Raw genomic sequence first — 23,372 nt, 5'->3', positions numbered from 1 at the left:
CTCTCTCTCTCTCTTTGATCTACCATTTATATTTTATTTTGCTTTAGGTAAATATTAGATGATTAAAATGACTTTATCTTTACAAATAACGGTAAAAATAATAAAAAATGCACAAATTTATTCAAAATGTTAATTTTAGTCCCATCCATGGCATCTCCCATCTCTGTTGAAATCTGTCGTGTCGATATAACAGATGTTGCTTTGTTTATGCCTTTTTCGTTACTATAGTTCCCTACTCTCGTGTTATGAAATTCATCTATTCCTGGCGAAAGTAAATTCCATGTTCCATCAATAAATTCCAACTGGAAATTGCCACAAAATGTCAAGAGCTGGCTCGGATATATTGGCGGTCCTGAGGGGTCTACAAATGGTGTTGGAGCAGATGGTAAGTTGTCCACTTAACAGCCAAAACTAAACCAACTAAACATGTTTCCCTCTTTTAATCGCCCTGTAAAGCAACGTGAACACCGGGAATTAAGTCGCCATCTGTGGGCCAATTCCAGCATACGAGAATTGCTTGAAGAAAATCTACGACTTGGCAAGGAATACCTGCAGAAGACTGGAGAAAATCCCACCGAAGAATTAAAGAAACTACAAGAATTGTTAAAAGAAACCCGGGAACGTTCATGTGTGGTTGTGGAGGGTGTCAAACAGCTGACTGCCGCTAAAATAGCTACAGATTTTAAGATGACTCAGATACAAATGCCATCATTCTCAGCAGGTGAGAAGATGATGAGTGGGCGACAAGCTCACGAACAGATGACAAACGCAACAGTTGATTATCAACCAGTCAATACAAAAGAAGGGAAAACTTCGACGCCCTTTACTGCAGCTGGTAAAATAGATGCAGCCAACTTGGATGTATCCTCAATAACTCTAAAGGAAATGGAAGAGATTTTGTCCAGACGTTTGGAAATACGTAAAAGAGAAAGCATGGAAACCCAACAGAAAAAGGAAACGATAAATGAAGCACCAAAACAATCTGAGATTCCCACTACAGCAGCCACTTCCTCCTCAGCACCTGTTTCCGAATCCATGAAATCTGATACGGAGTATGTGAAAAATGTCCTATCCTTTGTGGCTGGGGCTCCGGCAGCGTCTGGGGATGCCTCCACAACTACATCACAAATTGAATTGCCTTCGCTCACCCAGGTGTCCAAGCAAAGAAAAGTACCCTCCAGTCGCATAGGTAGAATGGCCTCATTTGGTGGTCTATTTGCTGGTTTGGGTATTGGCACAATAAATGAACTTACCAAAGGTGCCTTGGGCCTGGGAGGCTCCACAAATGTCAAAGATGCCCTACTGAGTCCCGCCAATGCTGATCGTATTGTTGATACTTTGTGTAAAGTACGTGGAGCCGCCTTGAAGATTGGTCAAATTCTTTCCATACAAGATTCCAAAGTTGTTTCACCACAACTGGCCAAGGCATTTGAACGAGTACGCCAATCGGCCGACTATATGCCCGATTGGCAGGTGGAAAGGGTTATGAACACCGAACTGGGTCCCCAGTGGCGTGATTTGTTTAAATCATTTGAGGATAAACCTTTTGCCGCCGCCTCCATTGGCCAAGTACATCGTGGTGTCCTGCAAAATGGCATGCAGGTTGCTGTCAAAATTCAATATCCTGGTGTGGCCAAGAGTATTGAAAGTGACATTGACAATTTGGTGGGTATGCTCAAGGTATGGGATGTCTTTCCCAAAGGTTTCTTCATTGACAATTTGGTCAAGGTGGCAAAACGTGAATTAAACTGGGAGGTGGATTATACCCGAGAGGCTGATTACACGGAGAAATTTAAGGAAATGATTGCTCCCTATGGTGAATATTATGCACCCTTGGTCATACGCGATATCACAACGAGCAGTGTCTTGACAACGGAATTGGTACCCGGTGTGCCATTGGATAAGTGTTTTGAAATGAGGTGAGTCATTATATTCCTATACAAATTTGTGTATGGATTACAGCTTCGTTTTTCATAAAGATTCTAGTCTGAGACCTCTTACTTATTGTGCGACCCACGTTAAGGACCTAATTTACTCCCGATACATATTTATATGCATAGGTCCACATCTAGTATCTACCTTTTTCCCTATACAACTTGTAAACATAGGTCCCCTTCTGGGACTGCACATAAAAAAATTTCTATATAAACGGCAACAATTGTCTTCCTCCCTAATCTGCCTTCCATCATAGGTCTTGGTCTAGGACTTCGAATGCCTGTACTTCCCCCTCTATAATGTTTTTTACCATTCCTTACTAATATCTTGCTGCCCTTCCTAATTAAATCCATTTTTCTCTTCCAGCTATGATCATCGTCGTCACATTGGAGAATCGGTTTTGAAATTGTGTCTGCGAGAACTCTTCGAATTCCAATGCATGCAGACAGATCCAAATTGGTCGAATTTCTTATATGATGCCCCCTCTAGAAGGCTAATGCTTATTGATTTTGGCTCAACAAGATTCTATCAAAAGGAATTCATTAAGAAATATAGAAGTGTAAGTAAAGAGGAGGGAATAGGTTAAAAAAATTGACTGAAATTTTTGTTATAGATTATCATGTGTGCGGTTAACAATGATCGCCAAGGTGTATTGGAAATTTCCCGGGAAATGGGTTTCCTTACCTCCTATGAAACAAAGCTAATGGAAGAGGCCCACGTGGATGCTGTTATGATTTTGGGCGAAATGTTCCGTTGTGAGGGAGAGTTTGATTTTGGCAAACAGGTACTTTTCCCCATAAATTTACTTTTAAAATAAAATTAAAATATTTGCCCTTCGTACCACAGAACACCACGGAACGTCTGGCCAATTTGGTACCCACAATGGTGGCCCATCGTTTGTGTCCACCTCCGGAAGAAATCTATTCAATTCATCGCAAATTATCGGGTATATTTTTGTTATGTTCCCGGTTGAATATACGCCTGGAATGTCGTCCATTGTACGATGAAATAGTGGTGGGAAAATTTAGGGAATAGCACAAAAACCATAAATAATATTTTTATAAACTAAGGTGTAAGGTCTAAAGAGGCAGCGTACATATTTTATTTTTATAGATTTATATAATTAATTTGTAATACAAATGCAAGGTGATTTACTAACCAAAAGTGACAATGTTAAACATGTTTTCCGAAAGAAATTGTAAAATGAAAAAATGTAAAGCTCTAATATTTTAATTTATTATATTTTTTAAGCCTGGTTCTTGGCCAAAACCACGAAGGGTTTGGAGTAAGATAAGAAGGTGTTGTGGTCTCTTTAAAGTGTGGTTTGATCAAATCCAGAGATAAGCTATAGAAAGAAGGTACCTGAAGCTGTGGTAGTAAAACGAGAGTAATGCACATATTCCGACGATATCTAACTCTGATTCTGGAAATTAATGGTGCCTTACTAGCGCTGAAAGATATATAGAGAAATGCTTTCCATTTTCGCCTTAATTTAGTCATCGAACCTTGGCGCTTAATTTCCAAATTTTGGGGTTGTTGAGCAACAAATTGAGTCCTATTTTTTCAGGCTCTAGAAAAACAGTGGGTGCGGCTTGAATGATATAGCAAATTGTTGCTGGATAAAGCGTCAAAAACACTTCAATTATAAAGTTTATAAGCCAAATGTAGTGTAAATGCTGTTACTAATTGATGCTGTTGGAGTAACGCCTAATTTGTGAGATCAGGCCACACAATTAAGTATTTCAATGATATTGAAGTCTGCTCCCAGAAATGGAACTGCTTTGTCAATTTGCAAGGATTTGAATGAAAAGACGATTTGCTTAATTGAAGGCATTTGAAAGGCCAATCACAACAGCTTAGCTTTAAGGAATAAAATCTTCGGTAAGAATTACTAAAGTGTGATTTTGTTTTTAAATTTGACTTTTTCTAGATATAGACCGCTCATATTGATTCTGCTTTTTCGGTGAAGATAGTGACAAGAAGTACAAAACTTTGAATGACTTGGGTTTTTGGATGACATTTTTGGCAACAATTCGCATCGTAAATTGAGTTGGTACCACTCAACTGGAAGTGATCTGATACCTTGTAGTGACCTGAATTTGGTAGTCGAGCAAACAGTTGATGGAGTTTGGAATTAATGATGACTTGGTAGCATCATTTCTCTAAAAAAATAGGGCTAGGCTAAGGACTTATTTATGGTTAGGATTGTTAAGACCAGCGTGGTCTATGTCTTCGATTCTGATGGAACTTTAATTTTCCTGGAAAATATTTCCATAAAATCCCGAATATCAAACGGTTTCGGTAGTTTCTCAAGTCAAGTAAAACTGGAAATGCCCATTTTGAAATCCAGGCGTTTTTGCTGAGGAAGTGTGTCTAGATTCTGTTATGTTCGTCGACCAACATCCGTATTCTAAGGTTCAATGACAGGAGTAGGGAAACTCCTCTAGTTATTATAATTTAAGGGTTATCCCAGTTTATTGATGAAAACTGAATTATAAAAGGACGTCTCTTCAGCGAAATCTGAATTTGTATTCCGTTTTGGGGTAGTTTTGTATTCCTGCAGCAGGTGAATTGGAATTCATCAGGCTATAGATATCGAATAGATTAGCTAAAATTCAGATCTTTTGCAAGTGGGCTCTCTACTCACCAAATATGGTGCTGAGGATGTAAGGAATATATCTTTTTATACCCTCCACCTTGAAAAGGAGGGTATATTAACCTTGTCTTTCCGTTTGTAACATCCCTAAATATTCGTCGTAGACCCCATAAAGTATATATATTCATGATCAGCATAAAATTCTAGGTTGATTTAACGATGTCCGGCTGTATGTCCGTCTGTCTCTCTGTTGAAATCACGAAACAGCCCCCATTATTTGACGTAGGGCTTCAAAAGTTTGCAGAACAATTTATATTGTAGCCAGGATGTAGTTGGTATTGAAAATGAGATGTATCGGTCCACGTTCCGGTATAGCCGCCGTTATATGGCCTTCCGATATTCGGCATTTGTATGATTTTCACCACATTTTTTTCACGGATTTTTTTAAAAACTGGTATTTGTATGTCATAATTTTTTTTAGCTACGGCGACGAAAAGTTGTATGCTTAGGTTCACGTTCTGGTATAGCCGCCATATAACGGTACCTCCCGGTATTCGGTATTTTGATGATTTCTGCCTCATTTTTCGACGGATTTGTCTAAAATTTGGTATTTGTGTGTCATAATGGGTTCTAGCAACGGTGGCGAAACTTTGAAAATTTAGGTCCACGTTTTGGTATAGCCGCCATATAACGGTACCTCCCGGTATTCGGGTTTTCGATGATTTTTGCCACATTTTCAAACGGATTTTTCCAAAAATTGGTATTTGTAGTTCGTAATGGGTTCTAGCTCCGGTGGAGGAACGTAGTCTATGTAGGTACACGTTTTTGTACAGCCCTCATATAACAGCACCTCCCGATATTCGGTATTTTGATTATTTTTGCCACATTTTTTCACGGATTTATCTAAAATTTGGTATTTGTATGTCATAATGGGTTCTAGCTACGGTGGCGAAACATTGAAAATTTAGGTCCACCTTTTGGTATAGCCGCCATATAATACCGATATTCGGCATTTTGATGATTTTTGCCACATTTTACCACGTATTTGTAGTTCGTAATGGTTTCTAGCTCCGATGGCAGAACATTCAACATTTAGGTTCACGTTTTGGTATAGCCCGCATATAACGCCCCGGCCGAACATAATGTTTTTTTACTTATTTTTTACTTAAATCTCTCCCCTCCAAGCAGAGGTTCCCGTTACATTTTTATTAAAAAAATCTCCACTTATTCATGCCTGCCTCCAATCCCAAGCTCTCCTTACAAATGCAAAATTCCAATTCATAAAGTCATTTCCGTTTGCCAACATTACCTAGAAACCAAAAATCCATCACACCAACAACAAGAACAACAATAAAAATAACAACACCATCATCACTGCAACAACACAAAAATACCACAATAATGCCAACAAATTGTGAAGAAGAAAACAAACAATCTTCACAGACTACTCTCACCTAGGATTTTTGTGTGGCACAAAACAAAAAAAATACAAATGCCCATCACCACCATCTCACAGCATCCTCCTCGGCAGCACCACCCATCCATCCTCTCAACATTCGGCCATACGCAATGATACATTGTTGTGTAAGGAAATAGCAACTCAGCAGTCACATCTCATCAAAATGTTAAGTTTTAATGGGGTCAACTGACAGTTGAGTTTGTGACACTCAAATACGCACACACACTCACACAGAGAGACACACTCTTTCACACGAAGAAAGTGAAAAATAGCTAGGAATGGCCCCAAATTTTCAAAGTGACATGCCATCACATACATCAATATTCTGGCTTTTGCTTGCTCTCTCCTCTTTCTCGCTCTCTCTTTGGGAGAGCTACTCAGTGGTAGTAGGAAAAAAAAAACTCCTGCAAAAATGGCATGTCCTTTTCTCTCATGAGAGGTAATGAACTCAGCTATAACAGTGAGAGTAGAAAACCTTTAAATCCTTAACATTTTTGCGGCGAATTGCCATGTGCCTAACATTTTGAAAGTTTTTCCTTTGCAATTTGACCTTAATAACAGCCCAAGAACTTTCCTGCCGAGTTATGTTAACAAAAAGGAGTATTGATATAATTTTTTGGGGGTTTCTTTTGTCTCCATTTTCTACTTCTTCTGTTTTTTTGCTTTTAAGGTGGGGATGGTGTCTCTTAAAACACACAACTTGACCCATTACCTAAATGCCTTGTAACAATTGTCAGGATAATTATTTTCTTTTGTGGTTACTTTTTACCCCTCACTTCCTCTTTTCCCATTTCATTTGTTATTAACAAGTTACAATAATAATTCCATTTCCTTTTTTTTTTCATTGAATGTCCTTTACGCCTTGTCCTAATGCCGTTTTGCCGCCTAACTACTGACACACACTCACATGAGCGTGTGTGTGTGTGCTTGTGCCTTCTTGGTGTTCGTTATGGTTGGTTTTTTTTTCTTCTTTGTATGATGTCATCAATATTACTGAAAATGGCCAAAGCAAGTGTTGGTGTTTGTGTCTCCTCCCTGCCTGTGTAGTGCATTAACGCGTTTCTCTGGTCCCTTTGTCCCCATTTTTTTCTTTTTTTTGTGAAGTAGTGTCTTTTTTTTTCGTTCTTTTACTGCCGTCATAATTTTGTTTTTCTTCGCCCGAGCTATTATTTTGTTGTTGTCCATAGACTATACGGCTATTTTTAGGAACATTTTATTGGAATTTTTAAAGGATTCCCTTTTTAAATATTAAATAAAGGGGGGGTTTAACTGAAAAATGGACAATTTTGAAAGAATAAAAATAAAAATGAATTAGAAATGAATCTTTTTTCTGGACTTCTGTGGCCTAGACCTTTTGAATCATAAGATATTGAACTTGTGGTCTCCAGGATTAAGATTAGATTTTTAAGGAGTAGTTGTATTGAATTTAATAATACGTTTTCAACATCCATCGAAATATTCTTTAGAGACCCCATAACCTCATGATCAGCGTAAAATTCGATATCGATTTACCCATAACCACTTGCCTGTTAAAATCAGGACGGAGGTCCCAATTTTTAAGATAAATTAATAAAATTTGCCCTAGGTGTTTGTGATACTCCTTAGGTGTATGGTATTGCAATTACGGATCATGTTAGGATATATCCCCCACATGATTGTACCTCCAAATTTGAAAGATTCCAAAAATACTTTCCAACCAAATCAGCAGTATTTTAGTTGTTGTCGTTGTAGCAGTAGCACATGTGGGTGTTTGAATTCTGCTAATCTGGTACCAGCTCCAGGTTTAAAAAATTCGGGCTGTAGCCAGAGATCTTTTGGAGTGAGTTGGGTAGTTTTGGCTGTGCTGTTAAAGAGATGTAGCGTATTGTGCGGGCCTGTATCACACGCCAGGCAGACGTCACGCACATCTTCGTCAATTCGTGCTCAATACGAATGGAGATGACTACACCATCCTGAACGTAATTGCCCCAAAAATACCTGATTTACCCTAGGCAGCTATCGTTCTTCAGCTGCGATTTATAGGAGGTGGACTCCGAGGACGCATTCATCCTGTAATTGCTGGTAGCATCTGCGACTACATCGGCATGAATGTCACTTAGACCTGTTTGAAAGGATTTTTCTTCTAGAGGTTCTCTCTTATAGCGTTGAACCTCCCTCTCTAGATCGTGTATGTCCTTTCTGATGGTTGGGATGACTCTCACGATAACACCCAAGCAGGTACTGCAAAGGGAAGGACTTTCGTCTCCTCATGTAGATGGTCCACTGGTGTCATAACGAGGCACTCTGTCGCAGTTTTGAGGGCAGCATTCTGACAGGTCTGGATGTGCTTTCACCGCGTAGCACTAGTATTCGGAGACCACACTGGAGTCGCATAACAGACCACAGACAGACCTATCGCATTATAAGAGGTCAACAAGGTTTTTGTCCGCACCCCAAGTGCTGCCGACTAGCGCCTTGAGGACCTTGTGGTCGGTATTAAATTTTATTTACCGACTGCATCGGTATAAATGTCATTTAGACTTGTCTGATAGGTTTCTTGTTCTAGAGGTTCTCTCTTATAGCGTTGGACCTCCCTCTCTGGATCGTGTATGTCCTTCTTGATGGTTGGGATGACTCTCACGATAACACCCAAGCAGGTACTGTAACGCGTATCACTAGTATCCGGGGACCACAGTGGAGTCGCATAACAGACCACGGACCGACCTATCGCGTTATAAGAGGTCAACAAGGTTTTTTGTCCGCATTCCAAGTGCTGACGGCTAGCGCCTTGTGGTCGGTATTAAATTTCCCTCGACCTGAACATTCAGCTGTGTTCTCATCTCCGCAGACCATGTGGTAAAAAGTGTGGCCGTTGATTTCGCGGCGGATATTTTCATATTCCTCGCGTGAAAGTATGCGGCAAGCTCCGCGAGATAGGGCTTCAACCTTTCACCTATATCAATATTTTAATATTTCGGGTTCTACTTATGTATCATATCTAAAGTAACGAAGCTATTTAAGCCCGGATATCAATTTTCAATTACAATGCAAATACAAAATCATACATCAAACGTAAGCTGTATATGTCTGATATATCCGGATTTAGTCGTACAGTGTACACACAGCTGCTTTTACTGTTAAATGCATTTTTTCGATATTTCCCAATCCTCAAATGGCGCCCAACGTCCAAGAGTTTTCTAGACCAAAATTAACTTTCATTTATCTTATCTTAAAATGCTGTCATCCTTTTGCTGATAGTAAAGGAAGTTCAATAGATCAGCAATTGGAATATTTAAATAAAATATTTTCCAAAGGACAATCAAAGGAAAAAATTTTGGATTTTTTAGGAGTTTTTTAAAAAAAATGTCCTCATATCTGGATGTAGATTTAGTCGACTGTATACACACTTGCTACTACTGTCAAATTCATTTTTTTGCTATTTTCTAGCGTTCAAATGTTTTTATGTTGTCTAAAAATACTCTCATCCTCTTAAATAGACATACCTCTTGCAATGGGATTATTTAAAGAAAATATTTTCCAAAGGACAATCAAAGGAAAAATTCGCATTTCCAAATCCACCTCCAAATCTCAACCCTGACACCAAAAGTTATCTTAATATTAAATTTCAGAATTTTTTATTTATCCCTTCAAGCAAGACCAAATTTGGTACGATTTAGTACTTTTCGTACAATTATAGTACACATACCTAAAATAATCTCCATATATATTAACCACAGACCTCAACATTGGCATCTACATCAAGGATTATCTAAAAAAATGTCCTTATAGGTCCCATATTTGATATATGGGGGACTATAATGGTTCCTTCTGAAAAAAGAAATATATATTCCATGTACGTCCACTTTTCGGTATAGTTCCACATTTAAGGATTCCCCAAGACCTTCGGTAATTTTTGGGCGTAATATATACCAAAATCAACTTTAATTTTACATTTCGTGCTTTAAGTTTGTAGTTGTATTCCTTGCAAAAAATATTCAATGAAAGTCCTATTTTTAGTATAGTTTGCATTCAGCGATACCTCTCGGTTTTTAGAAGATGGAAGGTTTTAAATTTAATTTCCGATAAATCAGCTGTAATTTATCATTTCGGGATCTCTCTCTCTCTCTCTCTCTCTCTGATTAGTTTAGCTCCTCTCAAAAAAATATGCAGCCGAACTAATAGACTGTGCTCCATCATCAACAATTTATTAACTTAAAGCGAAAATATAACTTCCTTCGTCAATAACTAGCATGCATTTATTGCATCCTTTTCGTAAGAAGTCAGCGATGGCAATATATTTTTTTAACCGCTGAACTTATTGACATTAAATTAATCGCGTTTTTCACTTCACCAGAAACCACACACGAAGTCCAGTCATTAGTGAAGCGGAGAGAGGAGTAATTTATTATGACATTTAATTGCAAAGAAAAGCTATATTTATGCATTCAATAGTGAAAAGTATTACCCACAATTCGTGGTAATACCAGCAAGACAAAAGAGAGGGAGAGAGAGAGTGGGTGAGTGAATGAGAAGTCATAAAAAAAAAACGAAGTGAAAGAAGAAAAATAAACAACCGACGACGACGTGTAAATATGCCACTTAACCACACACTCCCATAAGTGTGGTAAATATAAATATATACGAGGTTGGGTGTGTGTGTATTTAAATGCATACACTTGCATACAAGCATACAATCACCAAGAAATGCGACATTATATCCAAGTCTCTGGCATTAGGAGTTGCCTATTTCGACTTTGTTTTAATGCGAAAATGAAGATTAGAAAATAAACCAAATGAGGGAATAACCAAGCGACGAGGTAAGGAAGGATCTAGAGAAGTCCTGTCACCAAGATCTTATACTTCTACGATTAATATTTTAAAGCAGGGTGAGCGAAAACTAAATACTATTTTAAAAATATGTAGGATAATTTTTGTAAATCATTTTCTTTGCAGGTAAAATATTAAATGACCCATTTCTGACTATTCGACCCTGTCGGATTGCGATGAAACTGAAGATAACAAGATCAATAGCTGTTTTGAATGCAGAATGAAATAAAAAATTCAAGTTTCCTATTTTGGTCATAATCAAAACGTAACAAGTAAAAAAGCAGTAAGTTCGGGCGGTCCGAACTTTTAATATGCTCCACCATTGGGTAAAAAAGCATATTTATATAAAAGTATCGTGTGTGTTCCGCTTTAAACTACAAATCGTTTGAAATGCTGTTAAACTTTCCAAAAATAAAAACCATGAAGTGGGTGAACCCGTTATAATGGGGGTCATGCCTAAACGGGAACCTCTATAGACAATTTTATACAAGGTTAGATGAAAAAACTACAACCAAATTCAGGTTGCTGTCATTTCCAAGCCACTCGTCCGACAGTTTTTAAAATTATACCAGTGACAGCTCAATATATTGTTTACAAGCCTACAAAAGCATTTTGGTGAGAATTTTCCCGAAAAAAAACTTATTCGTGATGGAATTCAAGCGTGAGAGGGTGATTTCTTTATATTTGGCTGAACAACCACAAGTGGCTCTCGTTAGAGCACTCCAGCATTTAAATGTGAATAAATCTTTTGTGTCTCGTACCATCGCTCGTTACCGCTCGATACTGGTAGCGTAGTCCAATGTCAAGGAAGTAGACGGAATAAAACAGCAACATCAGCAAAAATGGTTCGAAAAGTAAAGAAGCGACTTAATCGAAACCCGCGTCGCAATGGTCGAAAAATGGCTCGTTAGCTGAACATATCGCAATATTCCATTCGGCAAATATTGAAAAATAAGCTCGAGGGGTAAAGCCATTGAAATTCCAAAAAGCGCATGAACTTACACCGCAACAAAAAGAAAATAGACTCAAAAGAGCTAAAGAGCTGCTTCGCTTGGCCGATTCGTAAACAAACTAAATTATCGTGTTTATTTGCCATAGAGGTTAGCTGGAAATGTTTACCTTCGTTTGGCCACCAGAACTCAAGCGCCAGCCATGGTGATGGTGTGTGGTGTGGGCCGCCATAACAGCCGATGGTCACTCTTCGCTCGTATTAATCGACCATGGCATCAGAATAAATGCCGAATATTATCGCGAAAATATTCTGGAGGGTGTATTAAAGACTTGGGTAAGCAAACATTTTGGCCGCAGACCTTGGACATTTCAACAGGACTCAGCACCATCGCATTCAGCACGCGTCACCTAAAAAAATGAGGTTCCTAGCTTCATTTCCAGCACACAATGCCCATGAAAATCTCCAGATACCAATCCGTTGGACTATTGTGTCTGGAGTATTTTGGAAAGCAAGGTTGGCACTAAAAAATACCAAAGTGTCGATCACCTCAAGCAAGCGCTTCGCCGTGAATGGGCCAAAATACCGCAGAGCAACATTCGGGCAGCGTGTGACGGTTTCATTGGCCGTTTGAAGGCCATAATTCGTGCCAAAGGTGACCAATTCAAACAAATCTAAACTTATTTTAAAATTTGATGCTATTTTCGACATCTGTTGCTTTCATTCAAAAAAATTAATGAAAAATATTAAAAATTATGGCGTTTGACTTTGTTGCAGTTTTTTTTTATCTCATCCTGTATGTATAGTGGAGGGTATGAAAAGATGAAGAAGGATCCACTGAAATCCTATGATAAATGCTTCAAAGCAGGCTAGCTATGCCGGTAAAATTCTAAATTTCATTACGGAAATTTACTTGTGCTCTGATAAGTTTGACTATATCGGATTGTGTATCGGAGGCGGATTTTTGAATCAACTGAGAATAACAAGGTCATAAGCAGTTTCCAATGCAGATTCGGATAGAATAAAAAAATTCAAGTTTCCTATTTTGGTCATAATCAAAAATTAAAAAGATCTTTGAATCAACTGAGAATCGTAGGATTCTTTCGGATGGAATTAAAAAATTCAAGTTTCCTCTTTTGGTCATAAAAAAACTAGTGATGCAGTTCTACGACGATTTTCTTAAATAACCCATATTATGAGAAGGAGAAATTAGCTTCGTTGGAAAACGTGAAACAATTTGGAGTATTTTGCAACATTTTATTAAAAAAAATATTTATTTACCCGATATTTACTAAGATTTATAGGCAAATTAAAAAAACCGACCAAAAACAGAAATTCGACCAAAATTTTCTGGGAAAACCTCAAATGAATTTTTAACAAAGCATTTACTACTATTTATACCCTACACCACAAGGTGGTCAGGGTATTATATCTTTGGGCATTTGTTTGTAACAGGCAAAAGGAAACGAGATAGACCCATAGTTCTTTTTGATGATCTGCATAGAATCACATTCTGAGTCGATTTATGCATGTCCGTCTGTCCATGTATTTTTGTAAACAAAATACAGTTCACATTTATTGCCCGATCCAGACGAAATTTTGCACAAATCATTTATTTGGCCCAAGGACGAACCCTATTGAAATTTGAGATAATCGGTAAAAATTTAGATATAGCTCCCATATATACCTTCGTCCGATTTGCCTTTTATTGTGCACCAAACGTATAATATCAGTCCGAATAGTATGGAATTTTGGTCGCACAACCAAATTACGCCTGCAAATACATATGCCAAATTTGATCGAAATCGCTTAAGATATAGCTATAGCTCCCATATATATTGTTCATCCGATTTGTTATTTTTGTCCTCCGCACTCTGTAACAACAATATTTGGGGAAATTTATCAAATGCACCTCAGAAATACCTTTGCTAAATTTTATCGAGATCGGTTCATATTTGGATATAATCTTCCATATATAACTTCGTCCGATTTGGGTTTTATTGTGCACCAAACGTCTAATATTTGCCCAAATGGGATGGAATTCGGCACATGCAACCAAATTAGGCCTTAAAATAAGTGTGCCAAATTTAATCGAAATCGGTTCAGATATAGCTATAGCTCCCATATATATATATTGTTCATCCGATTTGTTATTTTTGTCCTCCGCAGCCGTAATATGCACTCTGTAACAACAATATTTGGGGAAATGGATCAAATACAGCTCAGAAATACATTTGCTAAATTTTATCGAGATCGGTTCGGATTTGGATATAATCTCTCATATATAACTTCGTCCGATTTAGCTTTTATTGTGCGCCAAACGTCTAATATTTGTCCAAATTGGATGAAATTTGGCACTTACGACCGAATTGAGTCTAGAAGCTAGTATGCCAAATTTGGTGAAGATCGGTTTAGATATAGCTATAGCTCCCATATATATTGTTCCACCGATTTGTAGTATTTGTTACCCACAGCCGTAATATGCACTCCGTAACAACGATATTCAGGGAAATATATCAAATACAGCTCAGAAATATCTTTGCCAAATTTTATTGAGATCGGTTCAGATTTGGATATAGCTTCCACCTATGTCTTTATATGATTTCAAATTAATTGTGCACCAAATGGGCAATACAAGTCCGAATTTAAAAGATACAAATGCTTCGGCATATTTAGTCCTTAGAACTTTAAATTATACTTATAATCATAGCGTGTATGATTGAATTCTCCCATAGAAACTTTTAATTGTTATGTGGAGCTCAACTAATTTAGCAAAGTGGTGTAGGGTATCATAAAGTCGGCCCGCCCGACTTTAGGACTTTCTTTACTGGTTTATTTTTCGAACCACTTCTGCTGATGTTTCTCCACCATACATAGTATGGAGGGTATATTAAGTTTAAAATTTTAGACCCAACTTTGACAGACACGTCCATACTCTTTAACTCCTTTATTTACATATTTCTGTAACTCCAATCCATCATCTGTAATAAACATACCCCCATACACGAAACTTACATATGGAGCTATTAACAATCCCTTTTTTTATTTTTCGTTTACTTTTCTCCTATTGTTATGGCCCTACATTATGTCATATTCAACGTATTCGTATGTATGCGTGTACGTAGATATGTTTATCCTTGTGGTTAAATTTATCCGAAGACTATGCAATGACTTAAGCGGTTAACGCTAACAGGTAACGGGCCTCATACTCAGGTTAATTGCACCCACAAGGAGTATTAGGTACTTAAGCCACATTACTCCTGAATTCTCCACGTTGGCTCAGGCGAATACCCATGCGAACCAAACTACGACCAAACACATCTCTTGGTCCTTTGGTAACAATTAACGTCATAATAAACACACACACAGACACGCATAAAATTAGTGTAAAACAACAATGTCTATGTGTGTGTGTGTGTATGTATGTATGTATTTTTAAACATTACATGCCGTTGACATACTTCCATGTCGCTAAACAAAGGACAAACTGTTCAGAGGAAGAAAAATACAAGCATTGAAGCTCCTCGCGCCGAGAACACCACCACTACAGCGTGCCATGTGAGTTGGTAACATTTTGCCTTTCCAAATGATAAATGTCTTAATTTGTTTGTCATCATCATCATCAGCCTAGAGTGGCAGAGAACATTTGTTATCTTTCGTAGAAAAAATAAGACAATTTAAAAAAATAGTAAATGCTTTGTTACAAATTCATTTGGGGTTTTCCCAGAAAATTCTGGTCGAATTTCTGTTTTTTTTTGGTCGGTTCTGAATTTGCTCCTCAAGATTCACAAGATTGTCCAGTAATGGAATGGTTTCCAAAAAATTATAAGATCCTTTCACGTTTTCCAACGAAACTAATATCTTCGTCTCATAGTATGAGTTGTCGTAGATCTGCATCATTAGTTTTTTTATGACCAAATTAGGAAACTAAAATTTTTATTTCTATCCGAGAGAGTCCTACGATCCTTAGTTAATTCCAGGATCTGCTTTAGTTTTGATTATGACCAAAATAGGAAACTTGAAATTTGCATTTCACCTAAATCTTCATTAAAAACAGCTAATGATTTTGTTGTCCTCAGTTAATGATTAATGTCCTCAGCTAATGATTTTGTTGTCCTCGCATCTTCACAATCCGATATAGTTAAACTTATCAGAGCACAATTCGAGACTCCGTAATGAAATTTAGAATTTTATCTGCAAAGAAAATGGGTTGAAACTAATCTAAAAATCGTTGTAAAAATAATAAGTTTTACTTACCCTGCTTTAAAGCATTTATCCTAGGACTTCGCTAGATACTTCCTCATCTTTTTGAATCCTCCACCATAAAAAGTATGGAGGGTATATTAAGTTCGACATTCCGTTTGTAATTCATCGAAATAATAATTTTAGACATAACAAAGTATATATATTCTTGATCAGCGTAAAATTCTAAGGAGATTTAGTCCTGTCCGTTCTTCCGTCGGTTGTAATGAAGCTGGAGCCAAAACGAATAGAGATAGGATACTAAAATGTTCTACAAATCAGTTTTTTTGTGCGCAGGCAGGTCTAGTTCGAAGATGGACCATATCGGTCCACGTTATCGGAAGGACTCCATATAATGGTACTCCCTAATATTTAGTATTTTGATGATGGTAGCCAAATTTTGCAATAAAATTATCTGAAAAACCAGAAAAGGAGTTCCTACTGAGTACTTTATCCCCTGAAGGAGTTTTGTGTATATAGGTCCGCGATATCCACGATAACCCATATAACAATATTCCCGATATTCTGTATTGTGGCTTTTAGGGATAATATTAACCGGAGTTGTTTTAAATGTCGTATTTAGAATTCGTAATGGGTACTACAGCCTATGGCAAAAAATTGCGTATGCAAGTTCCGGTCTTTGTATAGGCCCCATATATCAGTAGCACCCGATATTCGGTATTTCTATGACTTAAGCGACATTTTTCACCGGAATTGTTACAAATTTGGTATTTACAATTCGTAATGGGTACTGCAGCCTATGTCAAAAAATTGTGTATGCAGGTCCTAGCCTTTGTATGGCCCGCATATATCAGTACCTCCCGATTTTCGGTATTTTTATGATTTTAGCGACATTTTTCACCGGAATTGTTACAAATTTGGTATTTGAAGTTCGTAATGGATACTACAGTCTATGCCAGAAAATTGTCTATTCAGGTCCAGGTCTTCGTATAGGCCCATATATATCTATACCTCCCAATATTCGGTGTTTTGGTGATATTATCGACATTATTCATCGGATTTGCTTCAAATTTTGTATTTAGAGTTCGTAATGGAAACTACAGTCTATACCAGAAAATTTTCGTATAGGCCCCATATAGCAGTACCTACCTATATTCGGTACTTTCACGATTTTTGCAACATTATTCACCGGAATTGTTTGAAATTTATAGGTACCACATCTTGTGACGGAAAATTGTCTATACAGGTCCAGGTCTTCGTATAGCAACGATATAACATATTTTCCGATTACCGATATTTTAATGATAACACATTTTTCACTTGATTTTGTTCATGTTTCGTATTTGAATATTGTAATGACTTATGACAAAAGTTGCCACGTCTTCGTATAAATCTCAATATAACGGCTGTATTTGGTATTTTTAAGAATTTTAACAGAATTTTTAATGGAATTTCTTTTTTGGAAATGTTCCAAAATCGTTTCAAATGGCGGAGGTCGTTCAACCAGCTTATGGTGAGAGTACATAGCCAGCTTCAAGTCTTCGCATGGCATATTTTATGATATGTCCTAAAGAGATTCCAGAGCCGCACTCGAATCCTGCCATCGTTTTCTTTATAATTTGACATTAATATACCTAGCCATGATGCCAAGCTGCCTATGTACACACACCTTGACTGTTTTTCTTACTTGTTACGAGTAAGTTTTGATTATGACCAAAATAGGAAACTCGAAACTTTTTATTTCATCTGAATCTGTATTCAAAACAGATTGTGATCTTGTCATCCTCAGATGATTCAAGAATTTACTTCATCACAATTCTATGGGGCCGTATTTCACCTGCAAAGAAAATGGTTTACAAAAATTAACTGAAACATTTTAAAAATACAAATTAGTTTTCACTCACCTTGCTTTAAAATATTAATCTTAGGAGTATAAGAACTTCGTGACAGGACCTCGCGAGATCCTTCCTTACCTCATTTAAAGTCGCTTAGTTATTCTTTCATTTGGTAAATTTTCTAATCCTAGTTTTGGCATTAAAATCAAACCGAAATGGGCAACTCCTAATGTCATAGACTTGGGTATAATGTTTCATTTGTGTTTGCCTGTGTGCGTGCAAGTATATGCATTTGAATACATATACACCCAAGCACATATATATATTTACCACACTTATGGGAGTGTGTGGTTAAGTGGCATATTTACACGTCGTCGTCGGTTGTTTATTTTTCTTCTTTCACTTCTTTTTTTCAAGACTTCTCATTCTCTCACCCACTCTCTCTCCCTCTCTTTTGTCTTGGTGGTATTACCAAGAATTGTGGGTAATACTTTTCACTATTGAATGCATAAATATTGTGTTTCTCTGCAATTAAATGTCATAATAAATTACTCCTCTCTCGGCTTCACTAATGACTGGACTTCGTGTGTGGTTTCTGGTGAAGCGAAAGAAGCGATCAATTTCATGTCAATAAGTTCAGCGCTTAAAAATATATTGTGAAGAAAAGTTTGGCATAATTGACTTCCGCGAAAAGAGAGGCAAGGGAGTCATATTTTCGGCTTAAGTTAATAAAGTATTGATGATGGGGAGTAGGGCAAAGTGTATTTATCAAATGAAGATGCCAAAAAGATTGCAGGTTGGTGTATCGGCTGAAACTGAACCTAGCGGGTATGAGGTTCGCAATAAGAAACTAGTACTGATGTAGTACAAAACCAGTAAGAACCATATTTCCATATGTGGGTAACAAATACAACAAATCGGATGAACAATATATATGAGAGCTATAGCTATATCTGAACCGATCTTCACCAAATTTGTCATACTACCTTTTAGACTCCCTTCGGTCGTATGTACCAAATTCCATCCCATTTGGGCAAATATTAGACGTTTGGTGCACAATAAAATGTAAATCGGACGAAGTTATATATGGGAGCTATATCCAAATCTGAACCGATCTCGATAAAATTTAGCAAAGGTATTTCTGAGCTGCATTTGATATATTTTCCCAAATATTGTTGTTACAGAGTGCATATTACGGCTGCGGAGGACAAAAATGACAAATCGGATGAACAATATATATGGGAGCTATAGCTATATCTGAACCGATTTCAATCAAATTTGGCATACTTATTTTCAGGCCTAATTTGGTTGTATGTGCAAAATTCCATACTATTCGGGCGGATATTACACGTTTGGTTCACAATAAAAGGCAAATCGGACGAAGATATATATGGGAGCTATATCTAAATTTTTACCGATTATCTCCACTTTCAATAGGGCTCGTACTTGGGCCAAACAAATGTTGTTTGGAAAATTTCATCTCAATCGGATAATAAATGCGACCTGCATTTTGTTCACAAGAATGATGAGAGGGATTTGTTAAACAAGGATATTCTTAATACAGTCCACAATAAATCAGATAAGGAAATGTGGTGAGCAGAGCTTTGAGTTAAAAATAAATAAAATATAAATTTCAATGGCTGCATGTATTGTGGCGGATTTGGGAGACGGGATGTAATCTTTACCCAGACTGATAAGCAAGTGCAGCTTGTTTGCTAACCCTAAGATTTATGGTGGCATGGTGCATAGGCATGTTTACAGTTGGTATCTCTCTCTCGCTCTCTCTCTCTTTTACATTTAATGCTACGTTAGGTTAAGTCATATTATCATAAGTAGTTCTTAAGAAATATTTTTAATAAATTTAGGAAAGGTACGTCCTGATATTCACTCCATTTGGGCTTATATTAGCCATTAAACCAGAAATCGGATTAAGGGTGTATATAAGGGAGCTTTATCAGAATCTTAGCCCATCTCGATCAAATTTGGCAGAGGTATTTCCGAGCTCCACAAAATTTCTGGTACCAAAGATTATTATTGTGGAATGCATATTACGCATGTGAGGGACTAAAACACCAAACCGAATGAAACATATATATGGGAGCTATAGCTATATCTGAACCGAATTTCAACAAATTGAATGTACTTGCTTCTAGACTGAAATCGGTTAGATGTGGCAAAATTCAGGTCATTTGGACTGATATTGGCCATTTGGTGCACAAATAACCCGAAACTAGTTGAAGAGATACATGGCAGCTATATCTAAATCTGAACCAATCTTGATAAAATTTGCCAGAGGTATTTCCGAGCTCTATAAGATCTCTGGTACTAAATATCATTGTTGTCGAATGCATATTACGCATGTGAGGGACTTAAAACCCTAAATCGGATGAAACATATATATGGGAGCTATAGCTATATCTGAACCGATTTCCACCAAATTTCATGTACTTGCTTCTAGATTGAATTCGGTGGGATGTGCCAAAATTCAGGTCATTTGGACTGATATTGGCTATTTGGTGCACAATTAACCCGAAATCGGTTGCAGATATACATGGCAACTATATCCAAATCTAAGCCGATCTTGATAAATTTTGGCAGACGTATTTCGGAGCTCTATAAGATTTCTGGTACTAAATATCACTGTTGTCGAATGCATATTACGCATGTGAGGGACTTAAACTCCCAAATCGGATGAAACATATATATGGGAGCTATAGCTATATCTGAACCGATTTCCACCAAATTTGATGTACTTGCTTCTAGACTGAATTCGTTGGGATGTGCCAGAATTCAGGTCATTTGGACTGATATTGGTCATTTGCTGCACAATTAACCCGAAATCGGTTGCAGATATATGTGGGAGCTATATCTAAATTTGAAACAATTCTCACCCAGGATTCGTCCTTGGGCCAAACAAATATTGTTTGAAAATTTCATCTCAAACGGATAATAAATGCGACGAATAAAGGGACGGATGGACTGAAATGCATAAATCGACTAAGAAAGTGATTCTATGAAGAGGCAGTCCTTGAAACGGAGATGCAACAATGTGTAGTGAAACTTAAAATTTCGTTTTTCCTATTTTGGTCATAAAATCTATACTTAAACAAGAAAAACGCTATAAGTTCGGCCGGGTCGAACTTTGAATACCCTCCACCATTTGGAACGAATTTGGCAATTCTCAAAAAAAAAAATAAATAAATAAAATAAAATTTTTAAAATTCTGTTAAAATCTTAAAAATGCCGAATGTAGCTGTTATTATAGGGCCTATAGGATGACATGGACCTGCATAGGTAACATTTGTCATAAGCCATAACAATATTCTAATGCGAAACAATTCCGGCAAAAAATGGTGCTAAAATCATTAAAATACCGAATATCGTGAGGTACCGTTATATCGGGGCTATACGAAGTCGGGGACCTGCACAGACAATCTCCTGTCATAGGCTATAGCATTCATTACGAACTACAAATACCAAATTTGAAAGAATTCCGGTGAATAATGTCGCTAAAATCATCAAAATACCGAATATCGGGAGGTACCGTTATATGGGAGCTATACGAGGCCGTGAACCTGCACAGACAATCTCCTGTCATAGGCTGTAGTATCCATTACGAGCTTCAAATACTAAATTTGAAAGAATTCCGGTGAATAATGTCGCTAAAATCATCAAAATACCGAATATCGGAAGGTACCGTTATATGGGAGCTATACGAAGCCGTGTACCTGCACAAACAATTTTCTGTCTTAGGCTGTAGCATTCATTCCGAACTACAAATAGCAAATTTGAAAGAATTCCGGGTGAATAATGTCGCTAAAATAATCAAAATACCGAATATCGGGAGGTACTGTTATATGGGAGCTATACGAAGCCATGGACCTGCACAGACAATTTTCTGTCTTAGACTGTAGTATCCATTACGAACTTCAAATACCAAATTTGAAACAATTCCGGCATATAATGGTGCTAAAATCATCAAAATATAGGGAGGTACCGTTATATGGGGGCTATACGAAGACGTGGACCTGCACCGACAAATTTCTGCCTTACGCTGTAGTATTCATTACGAACTTCAAATACCAAATTTGAAACAATTCCGGTGAATAATGTCGCTAAAATCATCAAAATACCCACTATCGGGAGGTTCCGTTATATGGGAGCTATACGAAGACGTGGACCTGTCCAGATAATTTTCTGTCATAGGCTGTAGTATCCATTACGATCTTCAAATACCAAATTTGAAACAATTCCCGCGAATAATGTCGCTAAAATAATAAAAATACCGAAGATCGGGAGGTACCGTTATATGGGGGCTATACCAAAACGTGGACCTACATGGGATATTTTCAATACCAAAAGTCCTGCAGACATAACATACATTTGAGTAAAATTTTATCAATCTACTTCTATTCGTTCGGAAGCTAGAGTGATTTCCACAGGCGGACGGACGGACGGACATCGCTAAATTGAGGGGTCTAAAATATATATTTCGAGGTGTTACAAAAGGAATGACAAACTTAATATACCCTCCATACTATGGTGGAGGGTATAAAAAAAATTCATATTAAAAATATATATCTCAAAACCAAAGTTAGGCAAAGGTCCTGTGGCGTTTTTTTTTCGCTTTCTTTTACTGAATTGCAATTGTTGTTCAGTTTTCGTTGTTGTTGTTGTTGTTGGTGTTTGTCATTGTGCATTTAATAAACAAAATTTCGAAATTTGTTTTTATTGATTTTGTTTCTGCACGATTTCTTCGTCTTCATTTCGGATTTCAACAGAAAAAAGCCTTAATCATAAACTAGACAACCATGACACAGGCCCACACACACACACATACGCAGGCTGGCTGAATGACTGACTGACAAACATACGACACAAAAGAGGCATCAAATCGAAATCAGACATTCCTTCTGTTGCCACTGCAACAAAAAACTATTTCCATAAAATCTTAAACACGAATGGAACGGAACGGAACAATGCCTTGATACCCACGTGCATGGTGCACGAAGACGTTTGGATGGATGGTTGCTTCTAAATATTGTTGTTGCTGTTGTTGTTGGATTGCGCTTAGTTTATTTTGGCAAATGGCCAAAATACGGAAAAGTGGTAACACAAAAAAAAGGCAAATTCGTAACAAGACTTATGGCTGAAGAAGAAGAAGAGGAAAACCTTTAAGTCGTTCATGTCTTTCCTTTGCCGTCCTTTTCTTCTTCTTCTGCTTCTAGAGCCTTGGGTCGCATGTGTGAAACAAATTCCTAGAACTATCATAACTTTCGGTGCATGAGAACCCATGGTTCGGCACCGCATCGCAAAGGTATTAAAATTAAATATTTAATGGAGAAACAAACGTGAACGGACAAATATTGCATGCCTACAACCTGCAGGCCGCCGCCAGTATTAGACCAACGACCAGTTGTTGTTGTTGTTGTTGGTGGTGTTGCTGATGGGCTAAAGAGCTTATAAATACCAGCAATACACCACGACCACAATCACTTTTAAAGGTCCTACAATAAACAAGGACCCCCCTCGCACACACACAGCGGCACATAAAATGCGAGGCACTTACCTGCCAAACAAACTCGCACC

The 23,372-nt window shown here is 37.4% G+C and overlaps 1 protein-coding gene across 1 annotated transcript; it reads left to right on the top strand.

The window, feature by feature from the left end:
- Positions 1–209: 209 nt before the first annotated feature.
- Positions 210–3,831, top strand: LOC101901596 (atypical kinase COQ8B, mitochondrial). The gene is made up of 5 exons (XM_005187631.4): positions 210–385; positions 457–1,919; positions 2,302–2,494; positions 2,549–2,719; positions 2,782–3,831. Exons 1-5 carry the CDS (start codon positions 320–322, stop codon positions 2,968–2,970), a joined length of 2,082 nt encoding a protein of 693 aa, XP_005187688.1. The 5' UTR covers positions 210–319; the 3' UTR covers positions 2,971–3,831.
- The last annotated feature ends 19,541 nt before the right edge of the window (positions 3,832–23,372 follow it).

The sequence above is a fragment of the Musca domestica genome, unplaced genomic scaffold, assembly GCF_030504385.1.
Source record: "Musca domestica strain aabys unplaced genomic scaffold, Musca_domestica.polishedcontigs.V.1.1 196, whole genome shotgun sequence".
Lineage (NCBI taxonomy): Eukaryota > Metazoa > Arthropoda > Insecta > Diptera > Muscidae > Musca > Musca domestica.
Note: the sequence above shows the minus strand (reverse complement) of the source record. Positions and strands in the feature narration are given on the sequence as shown.